Source organism: Cibotium barometz, chromosome 11, assembly GCF_041138505.1.
Source record: "Cibotium barometz isolate CiBa-2024 chromosome 11, ASM4113850v1, whole genome shotgun sequence".
Classification (NCBI taxonomy): Eukaryota; Viridiplantae; Streptophyta; class Polypodiopsida; order Cyatheales; family Cibotiaceae; genus Cibotium; species Cibotium barometz.
Genome location: NC_141056.1, coordinates 2,621,029 through 2,647,677, shown reverse-complemented (window position 1 = coordinate 2,647,677; position 26,649 = coordinate 2,621,029). Strand labels below are relative to the sequence as shown.

The following is a 26,649-nucleotide window of genomic DNA, read 5'->3' as shown; positions in this document are numbered from 1 at the left end:
TACCCCATGACTCTGGAAAGTGGTCCAAAACCCTCTCTGAATAAACAGTGGAAACGACCACGTATCTCATAGTATGCAGTACAATGGCATATATAATGCAGCTCTGTCTCTGGCTCCCCATGGCATACTCGACATATCCTGGCCTCAGCTGGTATACCTCTATATCGGCCAATCTCAATCTCAAGCTGGTGTGAGGATGTGCGAATTTGACCAATAGCACATCGTACTGCATGAGACAAGTGCACATCCATGTAACTGGGTCTGATCACAAAACCATCTGCTGTGAGCTGAAGAAAATGCTCTCTGTAGAAAGCCATCTTCGTGCCCAGCTCCTCAGTCGGTTGTATCCATGTCCTCCTAATGTCCAGCTGAACTAAATCCTGACGGGTGAGTCTGGTAATCTCTGATTGTGTGAGAGTGAGAGAGGGTGCCTCCAGAGAATACTTGAAGGGAGGCAATCTGTCCATGCTAAAACCATGTGCCTAGAACCAAGATGTCATCTGTCCATACCAACAAGCCGTGTCTCCCTGTAAAGCTAACTGTCGGGAGGACTCAAGGGCGAGGCGTGCATATCTGTCTCGGGGGAGATCCCACAAGCCATGTATGTAGGAGACTGATCTCGTAAGAGCCTCAATCACCAGAGGGGCAGCCGCTAGCTCTGCTCGAATAATCTCATGAGGTACCAAGGCCTTGGCTCTAATAATCCTAGCGATCATAGATACCAAAGGCCTCTCCATACCTCTCCACCCGCGTGCGCTGTGATGGCCCACTGAAGGTCCCCATATCTGCACTCCATAAAGCATAGCTGATGTCACTAGAGTGTCAAAAGCCAAAGTTTCGTTCGAGGTTCCTGAAACTGAACCTGCGAACACATCCTCTCCAAACTACCCAGGGCTGCATGTGCTCTATTCAATCTAGCCTCTGCTGCTCTCATCGAAAACACTGGCCCACTGAATACTACCCCAAGATATGAATATGCATCTGTATACTCCACAATCTCCTGCCCATATGTAAATGTGGGAGCTGATTGCCTAACCCACTGTGGCGTGGTGTTAAACACCATAACCTTGGTTTTGCCAAGGTTGACAGATAGTCCACTATCATGTGCAAACTCATGTGAAGCATCCAGATGACGTTGCATACCGTCAGGGGAGTCAAAGATCAACACAATATCATCAGCATATAACAATAGTGGGATCCATGTACCTGCTAGCTAGGCTCCTCTGTCCCCCAATCTCTCAATGTAGTCAGAAGCCTCATACACATACATACCAAACAATGAAGGAGATAACGGGCAACCTTGCTTCACTCCTATAGTGGAGTGAACCAAAGTAGACATCCTTTGGGGTGCGTACCTGTCCTGCAACTGATCTATATAAAGCCATAATCCCCCATATGAGCTCTGTGGGTACCCCCATCTCCTGTAATCCTTTGTGGCTCTGGGCAGTGTATCAAATGCTTTGCGGAAGTCCGCAAAGCTACAATAAATCCGTCGCCCATGCGACCCGCCCTCCTCAATAATGGCCCGTAGAGTCAAGATGTGGTCAAGAGTAGAGAAACCTCTCCTGAACCCTGCCCTCCTCAATAATGGCCCGCAGAGTCAAGATGTGGTCAAGAGTAGAGAAACCTCTCCTGAACCCTGCCTCTCCCTGTGCTCAAATGCCCTCTCTCTCTCTGCCCATCTACTCAACTGCTGCTCAAGAATGGATGCATACAATTGTGCTAGTGTGTGACCAATCATAATAGTGCGATAATTCCCTGGCTCCACAGGGTCTCCTGACTTGAAGATAGGCACAATGGTGGACATACTCCAAGTCTCCGATAAGCCTTCACACATAGCACGATTGAACATCACTGCTAGAAGCTCTGCCAGCATGTCTCTCACATGAATAATGTGCTCAGCGACCAATCCATCATGATCATATGCTGTCCCAGTCTTCATCCTATCAATGGCCTTCCTTACCATCTCTGCGGTAAAGAAAGTACGTGTCTGTGGGCATGGTGCTGGCGGGTCAGGAAAAGGTGTCTGTCCAGGAACTGTTTATAGAGATGCTGCATAACTACCCCAGACCTCTGTAGAAGTGATGGCCAAAGCAGGGGAGGACTCATAAAACAAACGCCAAGCCTCCCTCGAATCCTGGCTCAAGAAGAGCTGGTATAATTCCTGCTCTAGCTGAGCAAGGAAGGCCCGCTTCTTCCTCCGGCGCCGGAAGGCAATACGTGACTGTCGGTGACTAGTGACTCCCAAAGCAACCTCCCGCTGCAGTCGGGCTCTTGTCTCTCTGCACTCCTCATCATACCAGCTGTTCTGGGGCATACACCCAGAACGCTGTCTCTGTCCAGGCTGAGTATGTGGATATGCCTCTCTCGTTGCATCCTGTAAAGTCTCTGTCAGTAAAAGGTCTCCCTGGCTCCTCTGTGTACAGACGTCTATAAATCCCATCTCTGTAGACAGCATCAGTCTCTGAAGTAAAAGTATATCGAGTGTGATATCTGTCCCTCGTGTCCTCTGAGCTGTGGTAAAGTGAAAAGAGATGGTCAATGTCAACAATGCATGATCCACTACTACCCCAATGGGCCGAGATCCAACAGTGAAGTCCTCAATGCATGAAACAAAGCTCGGCATAGCCATAACATAATCGACTGTGCTAGCACCATGTCTATGTGGAAAGCAAGTAAATCCAGCTACTGACGGAAACCTCTGCAAGCCATTAAGTATGGCCAACCCATGTGCAGTCCCCATATCTACCAAATATCTCCCATACTTTGTGCACTCCATATCCTGTGAGCGTCTGTCTAATCCCATCTCCAAAGTGTCCAGCTCTCTTAGCATCTCCTCTGAGGTATCATAAAAGGCTATCTGGCGGTTGCCCGTCCGGGCATTAAAGTCCTCTAACAGGATGATGTCTCCATCCCTAGAGAACTCCCATATGTCATCATCTAGTACAGAGAAAGGAGACTGCCCTCTAGGTGCTGCATATGTCGGATGTACTAGGAGCAAAATAGCATATGGCAATATACAGGAATCTGCCTGTGTCGGCCCTCAAACTCACCCACGTATATGTGGCCTGATCATCTCTCCGAATGATGTATAGAAGCGGTTGCAGCTCCTCCTTGAAAAGAACTGCCACCCCCCCGATCCTCTACTACTGTGGACCAATCTCGTCCCTACTCTGCAACCTGTCTCCCATCTGTATCCTGTCACCTGTGGCATCATCTTACCAGGGGCTTGGTGAGTCTCCGAGTAGAAGACTATATCTCTATCGCTAAAGCTGTCCTCAAAGGCACCTACATCAAGTCCTAAGGGATCCATTGCAGTTCCAGGCTGCCAGCTTTAATTTGGTCCTATAGGTCTCGCACCGTCATGTAGAGCGTCGCTCCACGATGACCACCCTCCCTTTCTTTAAAATGCTATCTTTCCCTTTTCTCTTGCCGCCCTAATCTCTGGCATGACTTCCCTCATATGTGCAAGCTATGAAAGAGTAAGATCGTCACCAAGAAAAATGCCTGTATGCTTTAAAGTGGGTCGCCTCTTCAAGAACTCCTTCTTCGCCTCAATAGAGGGGAAGCGAAGTATGAGAGCTCTTTCCTTTGATGTTTCCCCGTTGCCTCCGCTTTTTTTGCCCACTCTCTAGGCTTTTGCGTGTGCCGTACTGTCAATCCCCATCAACACCATAAGCTCTTTCACCTCCTCTTCAACTTTATCCCCGTCTTTAAGGCCGGTAATCCTCACATGCAAAGCACGTGTATGTCTTCGTAAAAGTTCCTCTTCCAAAGTCATGTTAATGATTGTAGGTGTAGGGGTTGTTATCTCCTTACCTTTACCCTTCTTGGCTACCTCTATCCACTTCTCCGCTTCATCCATCTTCCTCTGAGTCTTGGTGATGACTTCCACCCATGAGGAAGTCTTTGCTTCGTGTTGCTTCTCTTCTTCCTTAATTGCCCGTACTTGTTCCTTTATAACCTTGAGCTCTTCTATCATGGATGGTTGGATTTCACCTTCTTCAAGTCCACCATTTGCCTTAGCCTCTGCAAGCTCCCTCTGAAGAGCTGAAATCCTTTGAGCGTGTTGACTTCCCCGTGAAGGTCTTTGACTTCTACTATGAGGTCCTTCTCCTCTTTCCACCGCTTACCCTCATTGAATACCATTTGGAGAAAGTTGGCTTTCTCCTTCCACCATCCCTCCATCTCCATCTCCGCCTTCCATTCCTTCATCTCCTTTTCCACATTTGTTATCCTCTTGTTTGTGACCATAAAGGTCGCCTTCGTCAGGTTGCGCAAGGGGGAAGCCATGGAAGAAGCGAGAGAGAGAGAGTTATGTTGCTGCCTTGGGGGCCTGAGCAAGGGTGCGTGTGGAAAAGGAGAGAGGCGGGGAGTGGGGGCGGCGGAAGCGAACAGTGGGAGAGAGGCGGGAGAGAGGGCGGAGGCTGGCCTAGCGGAAATGCAGACGGGCCGGCATCGCGACCCAGCCCAGGCGGGAGGCGGCGAGCAGTGAAGCGACGGGCGAACAGCGAAGAGAGAGAGAGAGACAGCGAAAAGAGAGAGAGAGAGAGAGAGGGGGGGGGGGCGGCGGAAGCGAACAGAGAGAAAGAAAGAAAGATAGATAGATAGATATATTAACGTCTACGAGAGGCCAAAGTCAGCCTATGAGACAAAAAATAATACAACTGTGTTCTTCCGGTCATCGGAAGAAAAGAAAGAAAAGAAAAAGTGTGCATGTGTTTGGATACAACTGGGAATCATCATGGATCGGTGGAGCCCATATACAAACAATATAAGGGGGGGTGGGGATGTGGATGGAGTGCTAAGGCAAGATGCATGTCTATATGCTGAAGGGGTAGTACAAGCATGCTATGCAGATATATGTCTAACTTCATCCAGTGCCATAAGAGGGATATAAGATATCATACATCGCCGATGCGAGGCTGTGAATGGCGTGAACATGTACCCTGAGTCAGAATGAAAGCGAGCTAGCCTCTCCTGTGTCTCAATTTGGTGTCTCATTCGGATAGCTGCTATCTGTCGGTGACATTGTCGGGGTGCTCTATGTCCAGTTTGTCTAGGTCTCCTCTCCTGGCTCTCAATTCCTTTGCTCTCTGTGCGGTCACCCCACGTGGTACATCAACTGGCACTGGCATAGCTCTCTGGAAGAAATCTGTGAGCTGGGACTGTCTCCCACCCCTAGTGGGAGCGGGTGTCTGGAGGAGTCTCTCTCGAGAACTATGAAGCTCTAGTAGTAGTCTGCCAAGCTGTCGCTGGTCGGAGGCGTCCATCAACTGATGTAGTGAAGAGTGCTCCTCAAACAATCCTGCATATCTATCTCTGACCCCCTGGTGGGCTCTACATCTACATACAAAGTGATCCTCAATCTCCACCTCCTCGCGACACAATCTGCATATCCGCTCAGCTCTAGGAACCCGTGCCGCTCTCCCAGCCTCTATCTCTAGCTGATGTGATGAGACTCGTAGATGTCCAATAGCAACGCGAGAGCTGTGTGGCATGTATACATCCATGTACCGCGGTCGATGTATAAACCCATCCCCTGAGATGCTCATAAAGTGGTCTCTGTAATACAGCATCTTCGGTGGTAGTGGGCTCTCTGGTGCTGTCCATGTCTCCTGTATGTAGTGCTGCCATATGTCCTATCTCATCACTTTGTTCCTCTCATTGAGAGAGAGGTAACCCCGTGGAGCAGATTGATCATACTGAAAAGGTGGCAACCGCTCAATGTCTATCCCATGATCTCAGAACCACTGTAGCATCTGTGCATACCAAGATCCAGTGTGTCCCAGCCTCGGCCAGCTGTCTGGATGCCTCAAAAGCTCGGCGGGATAATCTCTCCGTGGGCATCTCCCTCATCCTGTATATAAAGGAGATCGTCTGGAACAATGCCTCCACTGCCATAGGTGGTGCAGCAAACTCAGCTCGAACAATGTCGTGCGGGACGGATGGTTTGCTGCGTATCATCCTCGAGAGCATCAAGATCTGTGGTCTCTCCAGCTGTACCCATGTGGAGGCTGCAAGCCCTGGTGCCCAAACCGCTGCTGCATACATCAAGGCTGGAGAGAGAGAGAGAGAGAGAGAGAGAGAGAGAGAGAGAGAGGGTGGCGGGAGAGGGGGGGGGGGCGGCGGAACCGAACAGAGAGAGGGAGGGAGGCAAGAGAGAGGCCAAGGCCCAAACCCTCAAAGGCTTAAGGCCTATTGGCCAAGGCTAAAGGCCCATGAAAAGCCCCTCCCAAACGGCGAAAAAAAAGGTAAAAAATGTGACCATTGCCCCAAACAGTAACCTGCAGGTGTTCCCATGTAGTAGTCCCCCACAACCGTCCCCTCTTGGATCCATCCCCGGAACGCCGTCCCTTGTGAGGGACGCCCGTCCGTTCCCATCCCAGTGTTCCCGAGAGGGCGTCCCCCCGTTCCAAGCGTCCGTCCCTTGTGACTATGGGTCTGGGGCTCGAGCTCTGCATAACTTAGTGGCTCTGTCGAGTGTCACACCTCTCGGCCGAGCTCTTGCACTAGCCTGTGCTCTAGGTATGATGGGTGGATCGGCCCTCGAAGTGCTCGTATGGAAGAAGTCGATGAGAGCCCTCTGTGCTGGTCCTCGAGCAAGTACAGCTGATCTGGATCTCACTAAGGACTCCCTATGTCTACGGACCTCTAGAAGAAAAAGTCCCAGGCATCTTTGATCCGGGAAGTCCATGATCCTGGAAAGTGGTCCGAACCCAGCTCGGAAGAGGTAGTGGAACCTCCCCCGAATCTTATAGTATACAGGGCATCGACATATGTAATGAGCCTCTACCTTTGGCTCTATGACAGAGCTGGCATATCCTGTGCTCTGGTGGGGCCGCCCTAGGCCCAGATCACGAAGTCTCCACTCTCAGGTGGTGGGACGAGGTGCGGATCTGGCCAAATGCACATCTCACCCCAAAAGATAGGTGTGTGTCATGTAGCATGGGCGGATGATGAAACCATCCTTTGTCAAGCATAGCAGGTGATTTCTGTAGAAGGCCATCTTCGTCCCAAGTGGATTACTAGGGGAACTCCATGTCCTCTAAGTATCCAATCTGACAATGTTCTTCCTAATAACCCTGTTCCACTCTGTGTGCCTAAGGGCAATTGACAGGCCCTCTATGCTGTACTGGAACAGGGGGGTGCCTCCATCTGCATACTGTGCATGGCAAACCAAGTGCCTACCTTTGCATACCAACACTCTGTATCTCCCTCAATTGTCAACTGTCTAGAGGATGACTCTAGGGCTAGGCGAGGTATCTATCTAGTGGAAGCTCCCATTGCCTCTGCCAGTATGTCATTGGTTGGAATAGAGCCTCTGTTACTATCGGTGTAGCCCCCATCTCCTAAGCTCATGCTCCAAAATTGAACCATAAATCTTGGCCAAGGTGTGACCAATCATGATAGTCCTGTAGTTGCTGGGGTCCATGGAGTCACCTACTTTCAAGATAGGTACAATAGTATTCGAAGACCAGCTCACGGGAAAGCCCTCAAATAAAGCCCTGTTAAACATGTGAACCAGTAAAGGCCCTAGCATGGGAGAAATGCTCGGTGAGGAGTCCATGATGATCTTGTGCTCTCCCAATGTGCATCCTGTCAATAGCATCTCTCACCATGCTGAGGTGAAAGAAGGAATGTCATGTGCATCACAGATGCCATGGACATGCTCAGGGCTAGATCCAGAAGAGGCAGCCAGATAAAGAGCAGAACCAGACAGAGCCAGGGATTGGAGCACAAGTGGCCAGTTTGGATGTGGAGAAGAACCAGGGTACAGTCGGCTGAGTATAGGAGCTGCTGGCTGTACCAGAAAGCATGTCGGCTGACGTCAGCAATGCCAGGAAGGTGTGGCAGCAGCAGGCGCATCAAAGACCAAAAGCACATCCAGTCGGCTGGATTTAAAGGGGTATTAATGAACATGTAACTGGCCGACCAGCAGTCGGCCAGTTCATAATTTTATCCAAGGCCTATAAAAGGGCCCCCTTGCTCATAGCATTGATCATTCCACCCACTAGGGGTGTGAGTCAATAAGAGGTCCCATAGGGGACAAATTTTAGGGTTAACAACCTTTTTATGAAGGCAGCCCATGGCTGTAAAGATTTGTACCTTTTTGTACCATAGTATATACTGAAATTCCAGCACTTCTCACTCTCTCTCTCTACTCTCTCTCTACCTGCGTTTTTGCATCATGGTGCGTTTTTGCATCAGAAGGTCTTCAAGAGTGTTTAGGGCTGAAAGAAGACTCCCAGAGCTTCCGCGCGTTACATTGGTATCAGAGCATCAGGCTCAGCCAAGCTAATCACTGATTCAGTCCCATATGATGGTGTACAGGTCCAAGGTACAGGAAAGTACACGGATTCGAAGCCCAGATGATGGTGTACAGGTCCAAGGAACAGGAAAGTACACGGGAACACAGATCAGGAAGAACTCCCAGGAGGTTTGTTGGTGGTGTTCCACAGTGCCAGATGGGGATGGCAGTTCCGTGAGCCAGATGGGTTCTAAGGGAACGGTCCCAAGGGAGGTTGATCCTCCAAGGGTGATTTGAGAGTGCCAGACTCAGTTCCAGGAACGAAGACCAAGACGGTGTTCAGAGTCAGGGCAGGAATGGATTGTGGACTAGAGGAAGACCAGATGCATAGATCTTCATCAGAGACAGAGTGGTTTGGAGAACAGACCGGATTTTCAGAGAAAAAGGTTTGCCAGGGATGGATGATGACAGAGGGACTTCGGAACAGGATTGGGATGATGACCGTCATCCAAGAGCAGGTTGGATTCCCGTCATCAAGTTTAGCAGAGGGGGATGTCATGTGCATCACAGATGCCATGGACATGCTCAGGGCTAGATCCAGAAGAGGCAGCCAGATAAAGAGCAGAACCAGACAAAGCCAGGGATTGGAGCACAAGTGGCCAGTTTGGATGTGGAGAAGAACCAGGGTACAGTCGGCTGAGTATAGGAGCTGCTGGCTGTACCAGAAAGCATGTCGGCTGACGTCAGCAATGCCAGGAAGGTGTGGCAGCAGCAGGCGCATCAAAGACCAAAAGCACATCCAATCGGCTGGATTTAAAGGGGTATTAATGAACATGTAACTGGCCGACCAGCAGTCGGCCAGTTCATCATTTATTCCAAGGCCTATAAAAGGGCCCCCTTGCTCATAGCATTGATCATTCCACCCACTAGGGGTGTGAGTCAATAAGAGGTCCCATAGGGGACAAATTTTAGGGTTAACAACCTTTTTATGAAGGCAGCCCATGGCTGTAAAGATTTGTACCTTTTTGTACCATAGTATATACTGAAATTCCAGCACTTCTCACTCTCTCTCTCTACTCTCTCTCTACCTGCGTTTTTGCATCATGGTGCGTTTTTGCATCAGAAGGTCTTCAAGAGTGTTTAGGGCTGAAAGAAGACTCCCAGAGCTTCCGCGCGTTACAAGGAAGAGTGTGGGGGACGAGGTTCGGGTGGATGGGGGAGAGGTGGTTGCTCGGGGACATGGTAGAGAGAGGTGGCATAGGTGTGCCAGGTGCTGGGTGAAGTAATTGGAGTCCAAAGGCAATGATCCTGGAAGATCCTCCAGGCCTCTATACAGTCCCTTCCAAGAAATAGCTGGTATAGCTCCTGCTCAAGCCTGGCTAGGTAGGCTCTCTTCTTTGTCCGTGTGAGACATCGAAAGATCACTCGCGCCTGTTGGTGAGTGGTGGATCCTAGCACCATCTCTCGATGTAGACGGGCTCAAGTATCACGACATTCCTCGTTGTACCAGCTATTCTGTGGGACAGTCCCTCTTGGTGATGTAGGGATGGCTCTAGAGTGCGGGAAGGCGGCTGCAGCGGACGTATGGAGGATGACTGAGAAGTGTGGAGCTCATCAAGTGGGGTGTGGGGGTCGAGGTTGGAGAGGATGCGGTAGACGTGATCGGAATAGATGGAAGAGGTCTCTCTGGTGAAGTGGTATCTCCAACGGTGATAGGGCAAAGCAGGTGGTTGCATGGTGTATCCGCATGTGAGGAGAAGGCCAGGTATGCATGGTCCGGTTCAACATTTTTGGCCAGGAGAGATGTTAAACTCCGGAATGAGTGGGATTAGAGAGAGGGATCCCATTAGATAGTCCACTGTACTGGCTCCATGTCCAGAGGGGTAGGAGGTGAAGGAGTTGGATCTAGGCCATCTAGCCAAGCCATTATAAATGGCTAGCCTATGAGCCCCGCGGAGGGCTAAGAGATACTCTCCATAGTCTGTGCGGGATGCTGTATCCTGTGATGTCCGCTCCAGATCCGTACCCACCGTGTCAATCTCCTGGTACATGGGATCATTTGTCTCAAAGAAGGGTCCTGTGCACCTGCGGTGCGGGTATTGCTGTCTCAGGCAGGAGGATGTCCCCTAAACTGGAAAACTTCATAATGTCATCATAAAGGGGCAAGTACAGGGACTCTCCATGGGTGGCATATTTAGAAGTGCAGGGTGAGAGTAGCACACTGCAAGGTAGATGTCCCGGGCCCTGTCTGTCTGGATCCTCACCCACAAAAACGGTGCAGCCTCATCCCGCTCGACCACCTGTCTCTGTATCACATGCTGAAGCTCCTCCTTGTATAGTAAAGCCACCCCTCCTGACCCTCGGGTACCCCCTGATGTGCGTGGGTGTGGGTAGTGAAGAGACTCCCATCTGTATCCTCTAACCTCTGGAAGCCGACTCCGCTAGCACTGATTTGTCTCTGTGTATAAGACCAAGTCTTGTAGGCATATTCTCACTTATGGTAGTGCTATGTGTGAACAGGGCTTAACCAAGGGCATTTTTTCCCATGTGGTTTTTCCCCTTGGACATCAAGTATACTTCTATATTATATGGATGTGGCACACATGCAAGGGTTGACTTGCATTTTGTGGATACCACACTTTTGGCTCTCTCTCTCTCTCTCTCTCTCTCTCTCTCTCTCTCTCATTTCTGTGTGTGAGCTATCCTACCCTGCACCTAACCCTAATGCGCAGGTTTGTGTGTGTGAGTGTGTGAGTCCAACACCCAACAATTGGTATTAGAGCTGGGAGCTGGGAGCTGGCCTTGAAATTCTGCTGCTGGAAGAAAGCCTGCGAAATTCCGTTGACATTGTTTTTCCGTCGCCGTCCGTCCGACGGTTCCGTCGCTACTCCACCGTCCGGCCACCAAAAACGGGCAGCACTAGTGGGGAGCCCACCGCCCAGCTCGCGGCGGCACCGCCCTTTCTAGCCAGCGGCGTTAGTGCCCAACGCCCCGCCGCCGCGTCCAGCACCACTCTGACGGTGCTGCATTCCGGCCGCCGACCACACGTCAGTTTCGTTCCTCCTGACGTCCGTCGGTGTTTTGTTCCGTTCCACCGTAGCTGCTCCGGCCCGTTGCACCCGCTCCGTTCCGTCCGACCAAACTGCTCAGACTCCCGTCCGAGGTTCACGACTGCCGTCCGTTCGGGTAGCCGTCGACGTTGCTGCTGGCCGCCGTCCGTCCTATGCCGACGATTCCAGGCCCCCGCTAACCTGCTCCGTCTACACCTGCACGCTCGCATTAGCGCCCGTCTGATGTTCGCCCGTCTCTGATTGGGACCCGACACCTGCACCTGGGCTCGCCTATGACTGGCCCGACACCTGCCGACAGCCTGCTGGCTCCCTCCAACGCCCGTCTACACTCTCTAGCGCCCTGCTCGTACCGTCTCTGCAGCAGCCACCGCCTCCGTCCGCCGAAGCTCAACGCCCGGGCCTCTTCACGACTGTGCATCAGTACTACCCACACGTACAGGTACCTTTGTTTCAGCAAACAGAAAAATTAAACAAAGTAAACAAAATAAGGTTTGCAGGCACTCCGCTCCAGATTCGACAAATTTTGGGGGTTTGCCAGGAAGATTTGAAAGCTTGCAGGTGGTACAGGATTCAGGCAAATCGGGGGATTTCTCGATTTGAGGACAAATTAAAAAAATTGGGCATGTTGCTTTGCCTACAATTTGGGGGTTTTCAAAATTGAGATCAAAATCAGCAAATTGAGCCTCTTTTAGTTGCAAAAATTGAAGCTTTTGTGAAAATTGGCCAATTAGATGCACATTGAAGCGATTGGAGTGCATAAAAATTTGGGATTTTCTTATTGGAGCATGTAATTGGGCATTACAGCTGCGATTTGTCGCGTATGTATACACATTGTGTGTAATTGGACAATTTGGTGCAGGTTTACACTTGCTTTGATTTGCAAGCATACATTTGCACAGGACATTTGGTTGCCTGGCAGTGCACATTGGTGCTTGGTTTGCTTGCAGGTATATTTTGTTGACATGGCACACAATGCTACAGATGTATTTGGTGTGCTCACCCAGGAGGACAAGTTGGATGGATCTAACTACTCCTTTGCAGAAGCATCATATGGTTGATAATATGCCGCCTCTTGAGTCTCCACCAAGACATGTATGTGAGGGGTGTATTTTGGGAAAGATGCAACGAAAACCATTCCCCAAAGATGGAGTTGTTAGAGCTGAAAGTAAATTACAGCTCATGCATAGTGATGTACGTGGTCCAATGCGGACACCATCCATAGGAGGGCATCTTTACTTTGTCACATTCATTGATTACTACTCCAGGTTTGCTTGGGCTTACCCCTTGAAAGCGAAAGTAGATGTGTTTACATGCTTTCGACACTTCGTAGCAATGGCTGAGAATATGTGTGGATGTAAAGTCCAAACACTCCACTCAGATAGAGGTGGAGAATACATGTCAAATGCATTCATGGATTATATGCTTCAAAAGGGCATCAAACACCAATGTACTGTGCCTTATACACCGCAACAGAATGGTGTAGCTGAAAGGAAAAATAGATCTCTCATGGAGATGGCTAGATGCATGGTGAAAGCACAAAAGTTGCCTCACAAATTTTGGATGGAAGCTATAATGTGTGCAACTCATGTGTTGAATAGGTGTCCAACAAAAGCTTTGAAAACCATAACACCATTTGAGGCTTGGTATAGCCGAAAGCCAACAATGGATTATATGCGTACATTTGGGTGTTTGGCATATGCACATGTGCCAGAACAACTCCGAACAAAGCTAGATGACAAAGCAATTAAATGCATTTTTGTGGGCTACAGCAATGAGAGCAAAGGATACCGTCTTTATAATCCAACTACACGAAGGATTTTTGTCAGTAGAGATGTGGTATTTGCTGAAAATTCAGAACAGCCCATGTACAGCTTGTATAAAAGCAATGATACAGGCATACAGGACATGTTTGATGGACTCTTACCCATTGCAATTAGGGGAAATTCAGATCAGCCAGCCCCTACACAAGAAAATCCTCATGTAAAACATGTGGAATAGCCAGCCATTCAGTCCCCTTCTATGGAAGAAGTGGATGATCTTGTTAGGGGAAGAGCAAACAGCTATAGACACAGCCAAGTCAGTGCCAAGATGGTTGCTGAAAACTTTGCAAGAAAGCAAACTTGCAGCTCCACTCACAGGTAGAACAAGGGCTAGTTCCAGCCATGCTTCAAATATACATCGTGTGGAATCTGCATTAGCAATGGGTGATCTCTTTGATTCAGAAGAGCCTTCTTCTTATGAAGAAGCACATGAGAATGAGCATTGGTTGCAAGCTATGCAAGGTGAAATTTCTTCTATCATGAAGAACAAAACATGGGATCTTGTGGAATTGCCTAAAGGCAAGCATGTCATTGGAACAAAGTGGGTGTACAAAGTCAAAAGAAAGTCTGATGGTACTATTGACAGGTACAAAGCAAGGCTTGTGGCTAAAGGCTACTCCCAGAAAAAGGGAATAGATTATGAAGAGACTTTTGCTCCTACTTCGAGAATGACCACAATAAGATCAGTGATTGCATTGGCTGCACATAAAGGATGGAAAGTGCATCAATTGGACATCAAAACTGCATTCTTAAATAGGGATTTACAGGAGGAAGTATATGTAAATCAGCCCATTGGTTTTGTAGTTCCTGGTGAGGAACATAAAGTATGCAGGTTACACAGCATTGTATGGGTTAAAGCAAGCTCCAAGAGCTTGGTATGATAAGATACATGCTCATCTAACCAGCCAAGGTTATGAGAATAGTCCAGCTGAAAGCACATTGTATGTGAAGAAAACCGATGCCGATATTCTCACAGTCATCTTGTATGTAGATGACATGCTCATTACAGGTACTAGCAAGCACAAATTTCAGATTTCAAAGCTGATTTGAAAGCTGAATTTGATATGTCAGATTTTGGGCCTTTACACTACTATCTCGGCATACAGTTTATTCATACAGATGATGGCATTGTTATGCAGCAAACTAAGTACATAAAAAGTTTGCTAAAAAGGTTTCACATGGATGAATGTAAGCCCATTTCTACTCCGGTAGAACCAGGTGTACGGCTTACTATGCATGATATTGGAGAGCCTTTTTTTGAGACCGGCATTTACAGCCAAGCAGTGGGATGCCTCATTTACTTGTGTAACACGAGGCCAGACATATCTTTTGGGGTGTCTTTGTTGAGCAAATTCATGCACAGCCCAGGCACAAAGCATTGGCAAGCAGTCAAATGCATTTTTCGTTATCTTAAGGGTACCTTGGATCTTGGTTTGTTCTATCCCAGGGTGGGTAGCTTGCAGCTTTATGCATACAACGATTCAGATTGGGCTGGTGATTATGATACCAGGCAATCCACTAGTGGGAATTGTTTTTTTCTTGGCAGTTCATGCATATCTTGGTTGAGTAAAAAGCAACCCACTGTTGCTACATCTACTTGTGAGGCTGAGTACAGGGCAGTCTTTACAGCTACAGTAGATTGTGTATGGTTGAGGAGACTATTGGCTGATCTTCGTGAGTGTCAGCAGACACCCACCACCATTCTCACTGATAGCCAGAGTGCTATGGCCGTGGCACGAAATCGAGTATTTCATGCACGTACCAAGCACATAGAGATTCATTATCACTATGTCAGAGAGAGGCTACATGCAAGGGAGATCAGTTTATCTTATTACCCTACACAGGATAATGTTGCAAATCTATTCACAAAGGCTTTACCTCGAGAAAAGTTTGAAGCTTTCCGCAAAGCTTTGGGCTTACTCTCATACAGAGAGTGATCTGCTACCTTGTACAGGTTCACACTTCCACTACAGGGGGGATTTGTAGGCATATGCTCACTTATGGCTGTGTGGTTGGTTTCGGTGAGGGCCTTGGACATTGTCTTCTGAAGGAAACTGTTTCACCGTCTTGAGGAGATAGAGCTCCCAATGGAGATGATATGAGCAGCTCTGGCATTATATGAACAGGTTACACAGCAAACTTCAAGTCTTCGTACAACCATCAGATGCACGATATCTAGTTAATGGCCATATTGTAGTTTTTTTGCTGCCTACTTGATTCAGTTTATTGAAATAGACTTATTGTTGAGCATGGCCTAATGTTGACCATGGATTTAGTAATACAAAATGCTTGCACTAGGGTTTTTTTTTTCTGAATGTAATTAATAAGGCTTTCAAAAACCTCTAAATATTTGGGTGCTTGACACCATTGGTTTGTTCTGATTGCCACCATTTTCTTCTTCTACTGGTAGGTGCACTTGAAGTGGAGCAATCGGATCACAAAATTGCTAATTCAGTGCCTAGAGTCTGCTGAGTATATTGAAATCCGGAATGCCCTGACTGTCTTGACGAAAATTTCGAGTGTTTTCCCAGTTACAAGAAAAACAGGGATCAATCTTGAAAAACGAGTGAGTGTAATTCATTCAATTATTTCCTGTGTGAAACGTCATAATTTACTGCTGAGGTTACTTATTCAGTAAACACATTGCTGATCTGACAGGTCAGTAAAATCAAGGGAGATGAGAGGGAAGACCTTAAGGTTCTAGCAACAGGTGTTGCAGCTTCCCTTGCAGCACGGAAGGTTCTAGCTAGCTCTCTCATTCTCTCTCGAAGCTTAATAAATCTTCTTGTTTATTTTGGTATCTTTATTATCTTAACACTGCGGTTTGAGCTCAATTCACAGGCATACGTCCAGGAGCTTGTGGATTTGTCTTGTTTTTATGACAAAGGAAGGTGCAATTGTGTGTGTGTGTGTTTGTCCCAACGGGTCGATGAGACAAAGGATTTGTCTTGTTTTTATGAGGAAGGAAGGTTCAATTGTGTGTGTGTCCCAAAGGGTCCACGAGACCAAAATGTGATCCATGAGTAGACTGAATGTCAAGACCAAAAAAAGTAAAAGAGTGGCAATGAGGTGATAGCTCAAGTGGTGAAGGTGTTCGCCTAGGACCAAGAGGTCTTGGGTTCAAAACCCCCCTTGGTGCTTCCTCGGTGGCATCGCCTACAAGCGGATCATTAAGCCCCTACGGGCGGTGAAAAATCAGTAACTTTGGGAGGATCTTGGGCCTAAGGCCAGTCAAAAAAGAAAAGAAAAGTAATAGAGTAGTTGCCGAAGGGATATGTACTACATAGACCCTTTGTACAATAAAACAGGCAGCAGAAGAACCCCACATGTCTGGGCTCATAATGTGTCATCCTCCTCATGGACTGTGTACTTGGCCTGAATAATAACCATATGTGGGGATGCCTGTCTATGTGGCTGAAGCATGTCCAGGATCTGGAGTTCGCAAGTGGAGGGTCCGGGTCACTAAGAGCGGGCGGCATCAGGCTCTCTGAAGGGACTACGCTGTCCCTGAGGATTCCTTGGGTGTGTGATGCCAGGTTGCCGTTGAGAGAGAGAGAGAAATGAAATGTTATATTAACGTCTTCAAAAGGCCATAATGACCTATGAGACCAAAAAGTTACATCATGGTGGATCTGATACAATGTCTGGATAAAAAACCAGAAAATGAAAAATAAAGATGATACTAGTGGCACCTAGAAAATGAAACTGGAACTGGAAGGTAAACAGAAACCCTTATAGGGTGTGAATATAGTGAGGGGGGGGGGAGGGGGGGGGGTGTACGCTATGGAGGTGAGTGGAGTACAGTGAGGGAATACAATATCATGTGGGATGGGGGGGTACACTATGGAGGTGCCTCCATCTCATAATATGTGCCGCATCGGACGCTGGCGGATCTCCTCAATATCTTCTGTGGTTAGCACCCTGACTGGGTGTCCCGCATGTCTCGCAAGAATAATCCGAATCCGCCGTTGCAACCTCCGTCTATGCTGGGATGCCCTCCTCCGTAGTCGTGGGCGTCTGGACCACCCAAGCTCAATCGCACGATCAATCAGTGTACCGCTGGTGTGGGCGGTATCCATGTCCTGCTGCTGTTGTGGTCCATGTGGCGCAATGATGGCTGGACTAAAGAAGTCTGTAATGTGCCTCTGAGTCTGGCTCTCTGTGCGCCTAAGCAGGCTATCTCTATATCTCCGCAGCTCAAGCAAGAACAATCCCAAACACCTCTGGTCCTCGTACCCCATGACTCTAGAAAGTGGTCCAAAACCCTCTCTGAATAAACAGTGGAAACGACCACGTATCTCATAGTATGCAGTACAATGGCATATATAATGCATCTCTCTCTCTGGCTCCCCATGGCATACTCGACATATCCTGGCCTCAGCTGGTATACCTCTATATCGGCCAATCTCAATCTCAAGCTGGTGTGAGGATGTGCGAATTTGACCAATAGCACATCGTACTGCATGAGACAAGTGCACATCCATGTAACTGGGTCTGATCACAAAACCATCTGCTGTGAGCTGAAGAAAATGCTCTCTGTAGAAAGCCATCTTCGTGCCCAGCTCCTCAGTCGGTTGTATCCATGTCCTCCTAATGTCCAGCTGAACTAAATCCTGACGGGTGAGTCTGGTAATCTCTGATTGTGTGAGAGTGAGAGAGGGTGCCTCCAGAGAATACTTGAAGGGAGGCAATCTGTCCATGCTAAAACCATGTGCCTAGAACCAAGATGTCATCTGTCCATACCAACAAGCCGTGTCTCCCTGTAAAGCTAACTGTCGGGAGGACTCAAGGGCGAGGCGTGCATATCTGTCTCGGGGGAGATCCCACAAGCCATGTATGTAGGAGACTGATCTCGTAAGAGCCTCAATCACCAAAGGGGCAACCGCCAGCTCTGCTCGAATAATCTCATGAGGTACCAAGGCATTGGCTCTAATAATCCTAGCAATCATAGATACCAAAGGCCTCTCCATACCTCTCCACCCGCCTGCACTGTGATGGCCCACTGAAGGTCCCCATATCTGCACTCCATAAAGCATAACTGATGTCACTAGAGTGTCAAAAAGCCAAAGTTTCGTTCGAGGTTCCTGAAATTGAACCTGCGAGCACATGCTCTCCAAACCACCCAGAGCTGCATGTGCTCTAGTCAATCTAGTCTTTGCTGCTCTCCTCATCGAAAACACTGGCCCACTGAATACTACCCCAAGATATGTATATGCATCTGTATACTCCACAATCTCTTGCCCATATGTAAATGTGGGAGCTGATCGCCTAACCCACTGTGGCGTGCTGTTAAACACCATAACCTTGGTTTTACCAAGGTTGACAGACAATCCACTATCATGTGCAAACTCATGTAAAGCATCTAGATGACGATGCATACCCTCAGGGGAGTCAGAGATCAACACAATATCATCAGCATATAACAATAGTGGGATCCATGTACCTGCTAGCTGGGCTGCTCTGTCCCCCAATCTCTCAATGTAGTCAGAAGCCTCATCCACATACATACCAAACAATGAAGGAGATAACGGGCAACCTTGCTTCACTCCTATAGTGGAGTGAACCAAAGTAAAGACCCCCTCTGGGGTGCGTACCTGTCCTGCAACTGATCTATATAAAGCCATAATCCCCCATATGAGCTCTGTGGGTACCCCCATCTCTTGTAATCGCCTCATCAATCTGGCTCTGGGCACTGTATCAAATGCTTTGCGGAAGTTTACAAAGCTACAATAAATCCGTCACCCATGCGACCTGCCCTCCTCAATAATGGCCCGCAGAGTCAAGATGTGGTCAAGAGTAGAGAAACCTCTCCTGAACCCTACCTATCCCTCTGCTCGAATGCCCTCTCTCTCTGCCCATCTACTCAACTGCTACTCAAGAATGGATGCATACAATCGTGCTAGTGTGTGACCAATCATAATAGTGCGATAATTCCCTGGCTCCATAGGGTCCCCTGACTTGAAGATAGGCACGATGGTGGACATACTCCAAGTCTCGGGTAAGCCTTCACACATAGCACGATTGAACATCACTGCTAGAAGCTCTGCCAGCATGTCTCTCGCATGAATAAAGTGCTCAGCGACCAATCCATCATGATCATATGCTCTCCCAGTCTTCATCCTATCAATGGCCTTCCTTACCATCTCTGCGGTAAAGAAAGTACATGTCTGTGGGCATGGTGCTGGCGGGTCAGGAAAAGGTGTCTGTCCAAGAACTGTATATACAGATGCTGCATAACTACCCCAGACCTCTGTAGAAGTGATGGCCAAAGCAGGGGAGGACTGATGAAACAAACGCCAAGCCTCCCTCGAATCCTGGCTCAAGAAGAGCTGGTATAATTCCTGCTCTAGCTGAGCAAGGAAGGCCCGCTTCTTCCTTCGGCGCCGGAAGGCAATACATGACTGTCGGTGAGTAGTGACTCCCAAAGCAACCTCCCGCTGCAGTCGGTTTCTTGTCTCTCTGCACTCCTCATCATGCTAGCTGTTCTGGAGCATACACCCAGAACGCTGTCTCTGTCCAAGCTGAGTATGTGGATATGCCTCTCTTGCTGCATCCTGTAAAGTCTCTGTCAGTAAAAGGTCTCCCTGGCTCCTCTGTGTACAGATGTCTATAAATCCCATCTCTGTAGACAACATCAGTCTCTGAAGTAAAAGTATATCGAGTGTGATATCTGCCCCTCGTGTCCTCTGAGCTGTGGTAGAGTGAAAAGAGATGGTCAATGTCAACAATGCATGATCCACTACTACCCCAATGGGCCGAGATCCAACTGTGAAGTCCTCAATGCATGAAACAAAGCTCGGCATAGCCATAACATAATCCACTATGCTAGCACCATGTCTATGTGGAAAGTAAGTAAAACCACCTGCTGACGGAAACCTCTGCAAGCCATTAAGTATGGCCAACCCATGTGCAGTCCCCATATCTACCAAATATCTCCCTTACTCTGTGCACTCCACATCCTGTGAGCGTCTGTCTAATCCCATATGTAGAGTGTCCAGCTCTCTCAGCATCTCCTCTGAGGTATCATAAAAGGCTATGTGGCGGTTGCCCGTCCGGGCATTAAAGTCCCCTAACAGGATGATGTCTCCATCCCTAGAGAACTCCCATATGTCATCATCTAGCACAGAGAAAGAAGACTGCCCTCTAGGTGCTGCATATGTCGATGTACTAGGAGCAAAATAGCATATGGCAATATACAGGAATCTGCCTGTGTCGGCCCTCAGTCTCACCCACAGTTGCATAGAAACGCGTTTCGTACAGGTTCGAAACGTACAAAACGTTTCGTCCTGTACGAAACGCGTTTTTTTCATCATGCATATTTTAAAAACCTAAAAAAACGAATCGTTTCGTGAACTTCGTTCACGTTTCTTAGTGGCGGCTACCTATGACTTCGCGGATTTGTGTGCCAGCCTTCCATCGCTCGTCTCAGCCCACCTGCTCCTTGGTGTCCTTGGGCCTTGTGGAGGTCTTCCAAAGGGGCACAGTTGTATAGAAACGCGTTTCGTACAGGTTCGAAACGTACGAAACGTTTCGAAACGTTTCGTCCTGTACGACACGTGTTTTTTTTTAATCATGCATATTTTAAAAACCTAAAAAAACGAATCGTTTCGTGAATCGTACGGCACACTTCGTTCACGTTTCCCAGTGGCGGCCACCTTTGACTTCGCCGATTTGTGTGCCAGCCTTCCATCGCTCATGTCAGCCCGCCTGCTCCTTGGTGTCCTTGGGCCTTGTGGAGGTCTTCCAAAGGGGTAATGTCATGTTTTGCTTTATGTTGGTTTTCTCTGCACAACTCACAAAGCAGCACACTTTTTTCTCTTCCATCAATATTTATGGCATATCTTCCACGGTCCACCCTTGCTCTATTGAGGCCTGACTTCTAAGGCTATCTACCTTCTCTTCCCCTTGCTCTATTGTTGGCCAAGATGACAGTTAAAATCATGAATCATATAATGAGATTAGTTTATGTTCTGTGTCGCACTTGCAGGGCCAACAATCTGCATTTATCCCCGCCTTGTAGGATGCCTCGAACAGGTGATTCTCTTTGGAACAATGTCACCTTCGAGTCTAGATATGGTGGCTCGGGCTGCGGAAAGTGGAAATGCAACTTTTGTGCTGATAACATAGTAGCAATGAAACGCGTTTCGCATCCCCACTGAAGTACGAAACGTTTCGAAACGTTTCGTTAAATTTGAAACGAGTTTTTTATGCTTATTTTTTTTTAATGTCAAAATTGGGGATTTTTGCCGTTTGAAAACGTACGGCTCAAAATTTGGGCCTTTTTCAGCCTTGTGCACGCGTTTCACAGAGAGAGAGCTTATGTGCGAGTTTCACAGAGAGAGAGAGCGTGCGTGCGTGTTTGCTATAGCCTTGCAACTAGCAGGTTTTACCTCTCTCTCTCTCTCTCTCTCTCTCTCTCCTCTAGCTTTCTCTCTCTCTCAAGACTCTCTCTCTCTCTCTCTCTCTCTCTCTCTCTCTCACACACACACACAAACACGCACACACACACACACACATCTCAAATTTCAAATTGCAATGTCTTGCTTTTATTTACACATTTTTAAGTCTATAAGATCAAGGTGACATGTTGTTTGTTTGCAGTCTTATAAACTGATATGAAACTTGTTGAGGGTCCCTATTGTTGGGTCCCCCCCCCCCCCCCCCCCCTAGGTACCCCTCCCATTTCATACTTTTGGGTCAGGCAATGAAACGTTTCGAAACGCGTTTCAAAAACCTTTTTTATGAAACTCCTGGCTACTATGGCTGATAAGCACCATGGCAGTGTCACCAGGCTGAAGGCACATTTGTCACAAACAAAGGGTTTTGGCATTGGGCCATGTAAGCATGTGCCACAAGAAATCTATGATAGCCTCAAGGCTTGGAAGGCCATGCAGCTAGGTATCCCTCTTGAGGATATCCCCAATCTGGGAGAGCCTGAAGCACGTCAAAGTGTCTCCAAGAGGATTCGCAGTATCAGAGAGGAAGATACCAGTGGTGAGGTTGCAAGTGGTGTTGCAGGTGGTTCTAGCTCGGCACCTCGAGCCAAAAGAACTAGTCTTCCAGTATTCAAGAAAGGACATGTACAGGCAAGGATGCAAAAGGCTGCCATGAAAGAGGCAACGTGGGAGTTGATGAAGTTGTTTATTCAATGTGGGTTATCCTTCCACATTGTCAGGACTCCTCGATGGAAGAAGGCAATGAGAGCTATCTCCCGCATTGGGTGTGAGTGGGATGGCCCCTCCTACGAGACATTGCGCACTACTGAGCTTCGCAAGGAGCAACTGGCTGTGGAGATGGAGATGGAGATGGAGATGGAGCCTCTCAAGGCCACTTGGGCAAAGTATGGTTGTACTTTGCTTTGTGATGGATGGACAGATGTGCGGAAGAGAAACGTGTACAACATTCTTGTGTCCTCCTGCAAAGGCACAATGTTCATTCGTGCCATAGATGCATCGGTGCCAGGGATAGTGGTTACAGGGGAGTTTATTATGTCCCACATGTGCCAGGCAATCAATGAAATTGGGCCTGATAACATTGTGTAGGTGATCACGGACAATGGGTCCAATTGTGTATCCATGGGCAGGATGTTAGAGGAGTTCCCCAAGATTGTGTGGACACCTTGTGCAGCACACAGCCTTGACTTGATGATTGAGGATGTGGGGAAGCTTAATTGGGTGAGCCATGTATTTTCAGCTGCATCTACCATGGTGAACTTTGTCACAAAGAGGCCAAAGGTTTTGAGCATGTACAGGGCCAATGGTGATCTTGACTTTCTAAAGCCCTCCAAAACTCGGTTTGCATATATGTTTATTGTGGTGGAGAGACTAGTGAGAGTGCGACATGGCTTATTACGCACTATTGTGTGTCGTGAATGGACAGCATGGGAGGACAAGGATGAGCCCAAGTCTATAGCATTCTCTCGTATGGTCATGAGAGATACTTGGTGGCAGGATGCACAGGGACTTGTGAAGGCACTTAAGCCCATTCATAGTGTCCTTCGGCTCACAGACATGGAGGGGAGTACCATTGGGCTGCTTTATGAGTTCATGGACAGAATTGGTGAAGCTCTCAATGATTTCACTACCTTGTCGCGTGACAGGTGCTCACCCTTGGGCTTTAACTTTAGTCTTTGAGTCTTTCTCTTGAGTCTTCCTATAAGTTATTTTATAAATCTTGATCTCTTATGTATGTCACATGTAGAGTTCAAGATATTAAGGAGATCTGGAATCGGCGTTGGGATTGGTTTCATAGGCCAATCCATGCTGTTGCTCACATTTTGCATCCCCTTTGGAGGAATGAGGGCAATACCTCAACGAGGAGCTAGAGTCAGGATGGATCGAGTACATTACCAAGTTGGTGGGAGTGGGAGGTGATATATGTTGGGTTTTATGCTGTGTATGCACCCAGAGGAGTGCTAGTGATCATCAGTAGATTACTGGGGCACTTTTTACTTCAGTTAGTGGAGGTTTTTTTCCCCAGTTTAGCTTAGTTACACTTATAAACAGTTTATAAGTGTTTTGGTCCACCCGGCACATTTTATGGCCGGACATGTGAACACATCTTTTTAGGTCACTTTATTATGTGGCTATTGTACTTCACATCATTATCTGAATACACACAAGAGTCGTGTTCTCTCTCTGCTTCTCCACGCTTGTGTTTGCTGTACCTTCAAACCCTAACCCTAACAACCCAAGACCTTTGTTTGGTATCAGAGCCTCCAGGTTGGCCAGCCCTTGCCCTGCCCGTACCATTTATCACTATCTTCCGTACTGCACTGCCCGTACAGCTTCGCCTGGCTGCAGCCTTCCGTACCAGGTACCAGTTCGCCGACAGGAGCTACTGTTCCGTACATCTGTGCCTACACCGTACAGGTCAGCGCCGCCTTTCGCCTGTAGGCTTCCGTACTGCACCTGCATACAATCGACACAGCACTAGTCGCCCTGCTCCGTACAATCCTCCGTACAAACCTGTGCAGAGCCGTACATCATTCAGTGCTGCGTACCTGCTTCTGTACCTGTCGACTGTACTTGCTGTACACTCGATTGAAGCTTCCGTACAGTGTTGCTTCGACTGTACCTGCTGTGCATTCAACTGCAGTTTCGCCCCCTGCTTCCGTACTGTACCAGCTCGCCCAGCTTCCGTACTGCTTTCGTACCTACTTCCGTACAGTACCAGTCGACTGTACCTGCACAGTACAGTCAACTCTACTTGTTCATTACAACTACCACAACCTACTCAGTACAACTGTGGTAAGCATTACAAGTTTTGATTTTTGGGCATTTTTATTTTCTCTGTGAAAATCTACAGGCAGATACAGGCAGACTTTCTTGCAAAGAAATCTACAGGTTTTTTGCAAGGTTTTGGGTGCAGTAATTTCGGGCATTTTTGGGCATTTTGGCAATGTGTTAGCCATTTTTGCTGCTCTACTCAGTCAGTGGTGCATTGTGTTGCACATTCAGAGGATTGAGAGTGCAGGCATATTTGGGTGAACTGCATTCAGTGGAGTACAGTTGCTTTCAGGGTTCTTGCTATTGGGTTTTTTGATACACAGGTACAACATTGTGCATAGGCATAATGGCAAATCAACAGCAGAGTGATTTATTCACGTATTTGTCTAAGGAAGACAAATTGGACGGCACGAACTTCTCCTTGTGGAGTTTTATGCTGAAAAATGTGCTTGTGGCAAAAGGTCTTTGGGATTTTGTTAGTGGTGATGAACCACGTCCAGGTCCATTGGCTCCAGAGACTCCTCCCCAAGGGGGTGCTCGTGGACGAGGACAATAGGTACAGGCTCCAGGTCAGCCATTGCCTGTTCAAAGAACAAATGCTTAGAAGACATGGGATGCCAGAGATGCAGAAGCCTTGTCACTCATTGCATTGTCAGTACAGAGGTCTATTATACCTCATATTCGTTCAGCGCTCTTCACAGAATGCATGGGTGACGTTGGAGCAGATGTATGCTGCTCGTAATGAGGCTCGGATCTCAGTTTTGAAAAGAGAGCTGGAAAATCAGAAAATGCATGAAGGAGATGATATGTCTAGCCACTTAAACAAGCTGCAGGATTTGAGAGAGCAACTCATCAATGTGGATGAGATTATCCCTAAGACATAGCTTGTGTCCACCATCTTACACTCTTTGCCAAGATCTTACTTGGCTTTTCATACCTCTTTGAACCTCAGCATGAGGAATGCTGCTGAACCCCTTAAGTATCAGGAACTTGTTGCTCTCTTGCTACAAGAAGAGCAAATGAGGAAGAATATGAATATGAACACAAATGTTGAACAAGCATTTACTACAGGTCAAAAGGGGAAAGGAAAATCTCAGCCAAAGAGTTCAAATCAGAATTCAGGTGATGGTGGTTCATCTCAGGATACCAAGAAAGGTGATGGACAGCCCAAGAAGAAGGGCAAATGCCATTACTGTAAGAAGCCAGGTCACTACATCACAGAGTGTAGAAAGAGGATTGCTAAAGAGAAGGCAAAAGAATCTAGGATGTCTGTAAATGATGCCTCTAAAGCTCCTCCATAGACTGCTGCTTTTGTTGAGGACAGGGATTACTGTTTCTATACATGCAGCTATGATGCCTCTTGGTCTTCACAGGCACTCAGTATGACAGAGCATGCATGTACTTGGAAGGCTCCATTCTCCGCCTCACAGATGCCTTATATGTACCAGGGATAAAGAAGAATTTGTTGTCCATTTCTTCTTTAGCACATTGTGGTATGCAAGTCCACTTTGATGATGATAAATGCATGGTCAGAGACAAAGCTAATGCTTTGACCTTGATGCTTACTGGTACATTATGTCATGGACTTTATCAGTTGGATGCATTTCAGCCAGTGGATCAGTCTGCTTATAATGCATTCACTCTTACTCCAGCTATGGTTGATGCGGAGTTATGGCATGCTCGCATGGGGCATGTAAATTTTGGTAGTCTTATGCTTATGCAGCGACATAACATGTTTACAGACCTACCGCTCATGGAGAAGCCTCCAGATCACATTATGGCCAGACATGTGAACACATCTTTTTAGGTCACTTTATTATGTGGCTATTGTACTTCACATCATTATCTGAATACACACAAGAGTCGTGTTCTCTCTCTGCTTCTCCACGCTTGTGTTTGCTGTACCTTCAAACCCTAACCCTAAGAGCCCAAGGCCTTTAATATACAACTTATGAGAAAGCTCGAGGATGAGCTTCTCATTTACCACAACGGTAGCCATATGTTTGGGCGAGCTACTGCATTGCTCAGGGAGACATAGTTGGAGCCAGTGTCTTGGTGGGAGAAATACGGTATTGGGACACCCAACTTGGTAAGGTTTCTTGAATCTTGAATCTTGTATCTTTGTCTCATGAGTCCTATTCTTTCAAAATCTACATTCAAATGCTAATTTCTTTTTGACTCTAACTTAACATTCTTTTTTGTACAATGTAGAGACGGATTGCATTGAGAGTTCTCTCCCAGGATTGAGTTCAGGGCCTTGTGAGAGAAACTGGAGTACA

At 47.7% G+C, this 26,649-nt stretch overlaps 1 protein-coding gene across 1 annotated transcript in view; it reads left to right on the top strand.

The window, feature by feature from the left end:
* Window positions 1-26,649, top strand: part of THO2 — a 255,820-nt gene that overhangs the window by 217,183 nt on the left and 11,988 nt on the right. Inside the window, exons 27-28 of the mRNA XM_086804632.1 lie at window positions 15,553-15,708; window positions 15,801-15,881. Coding sequence (XP_086660758.1) covers window positions 15,553-15,708; window positions 15,801-15,881 — 237 coding nt within the window. The remainder of the gene's footprint in view (window positions 1-15,552; window positions 15,709-15,800; window positions 15,882-26,649) is intronic.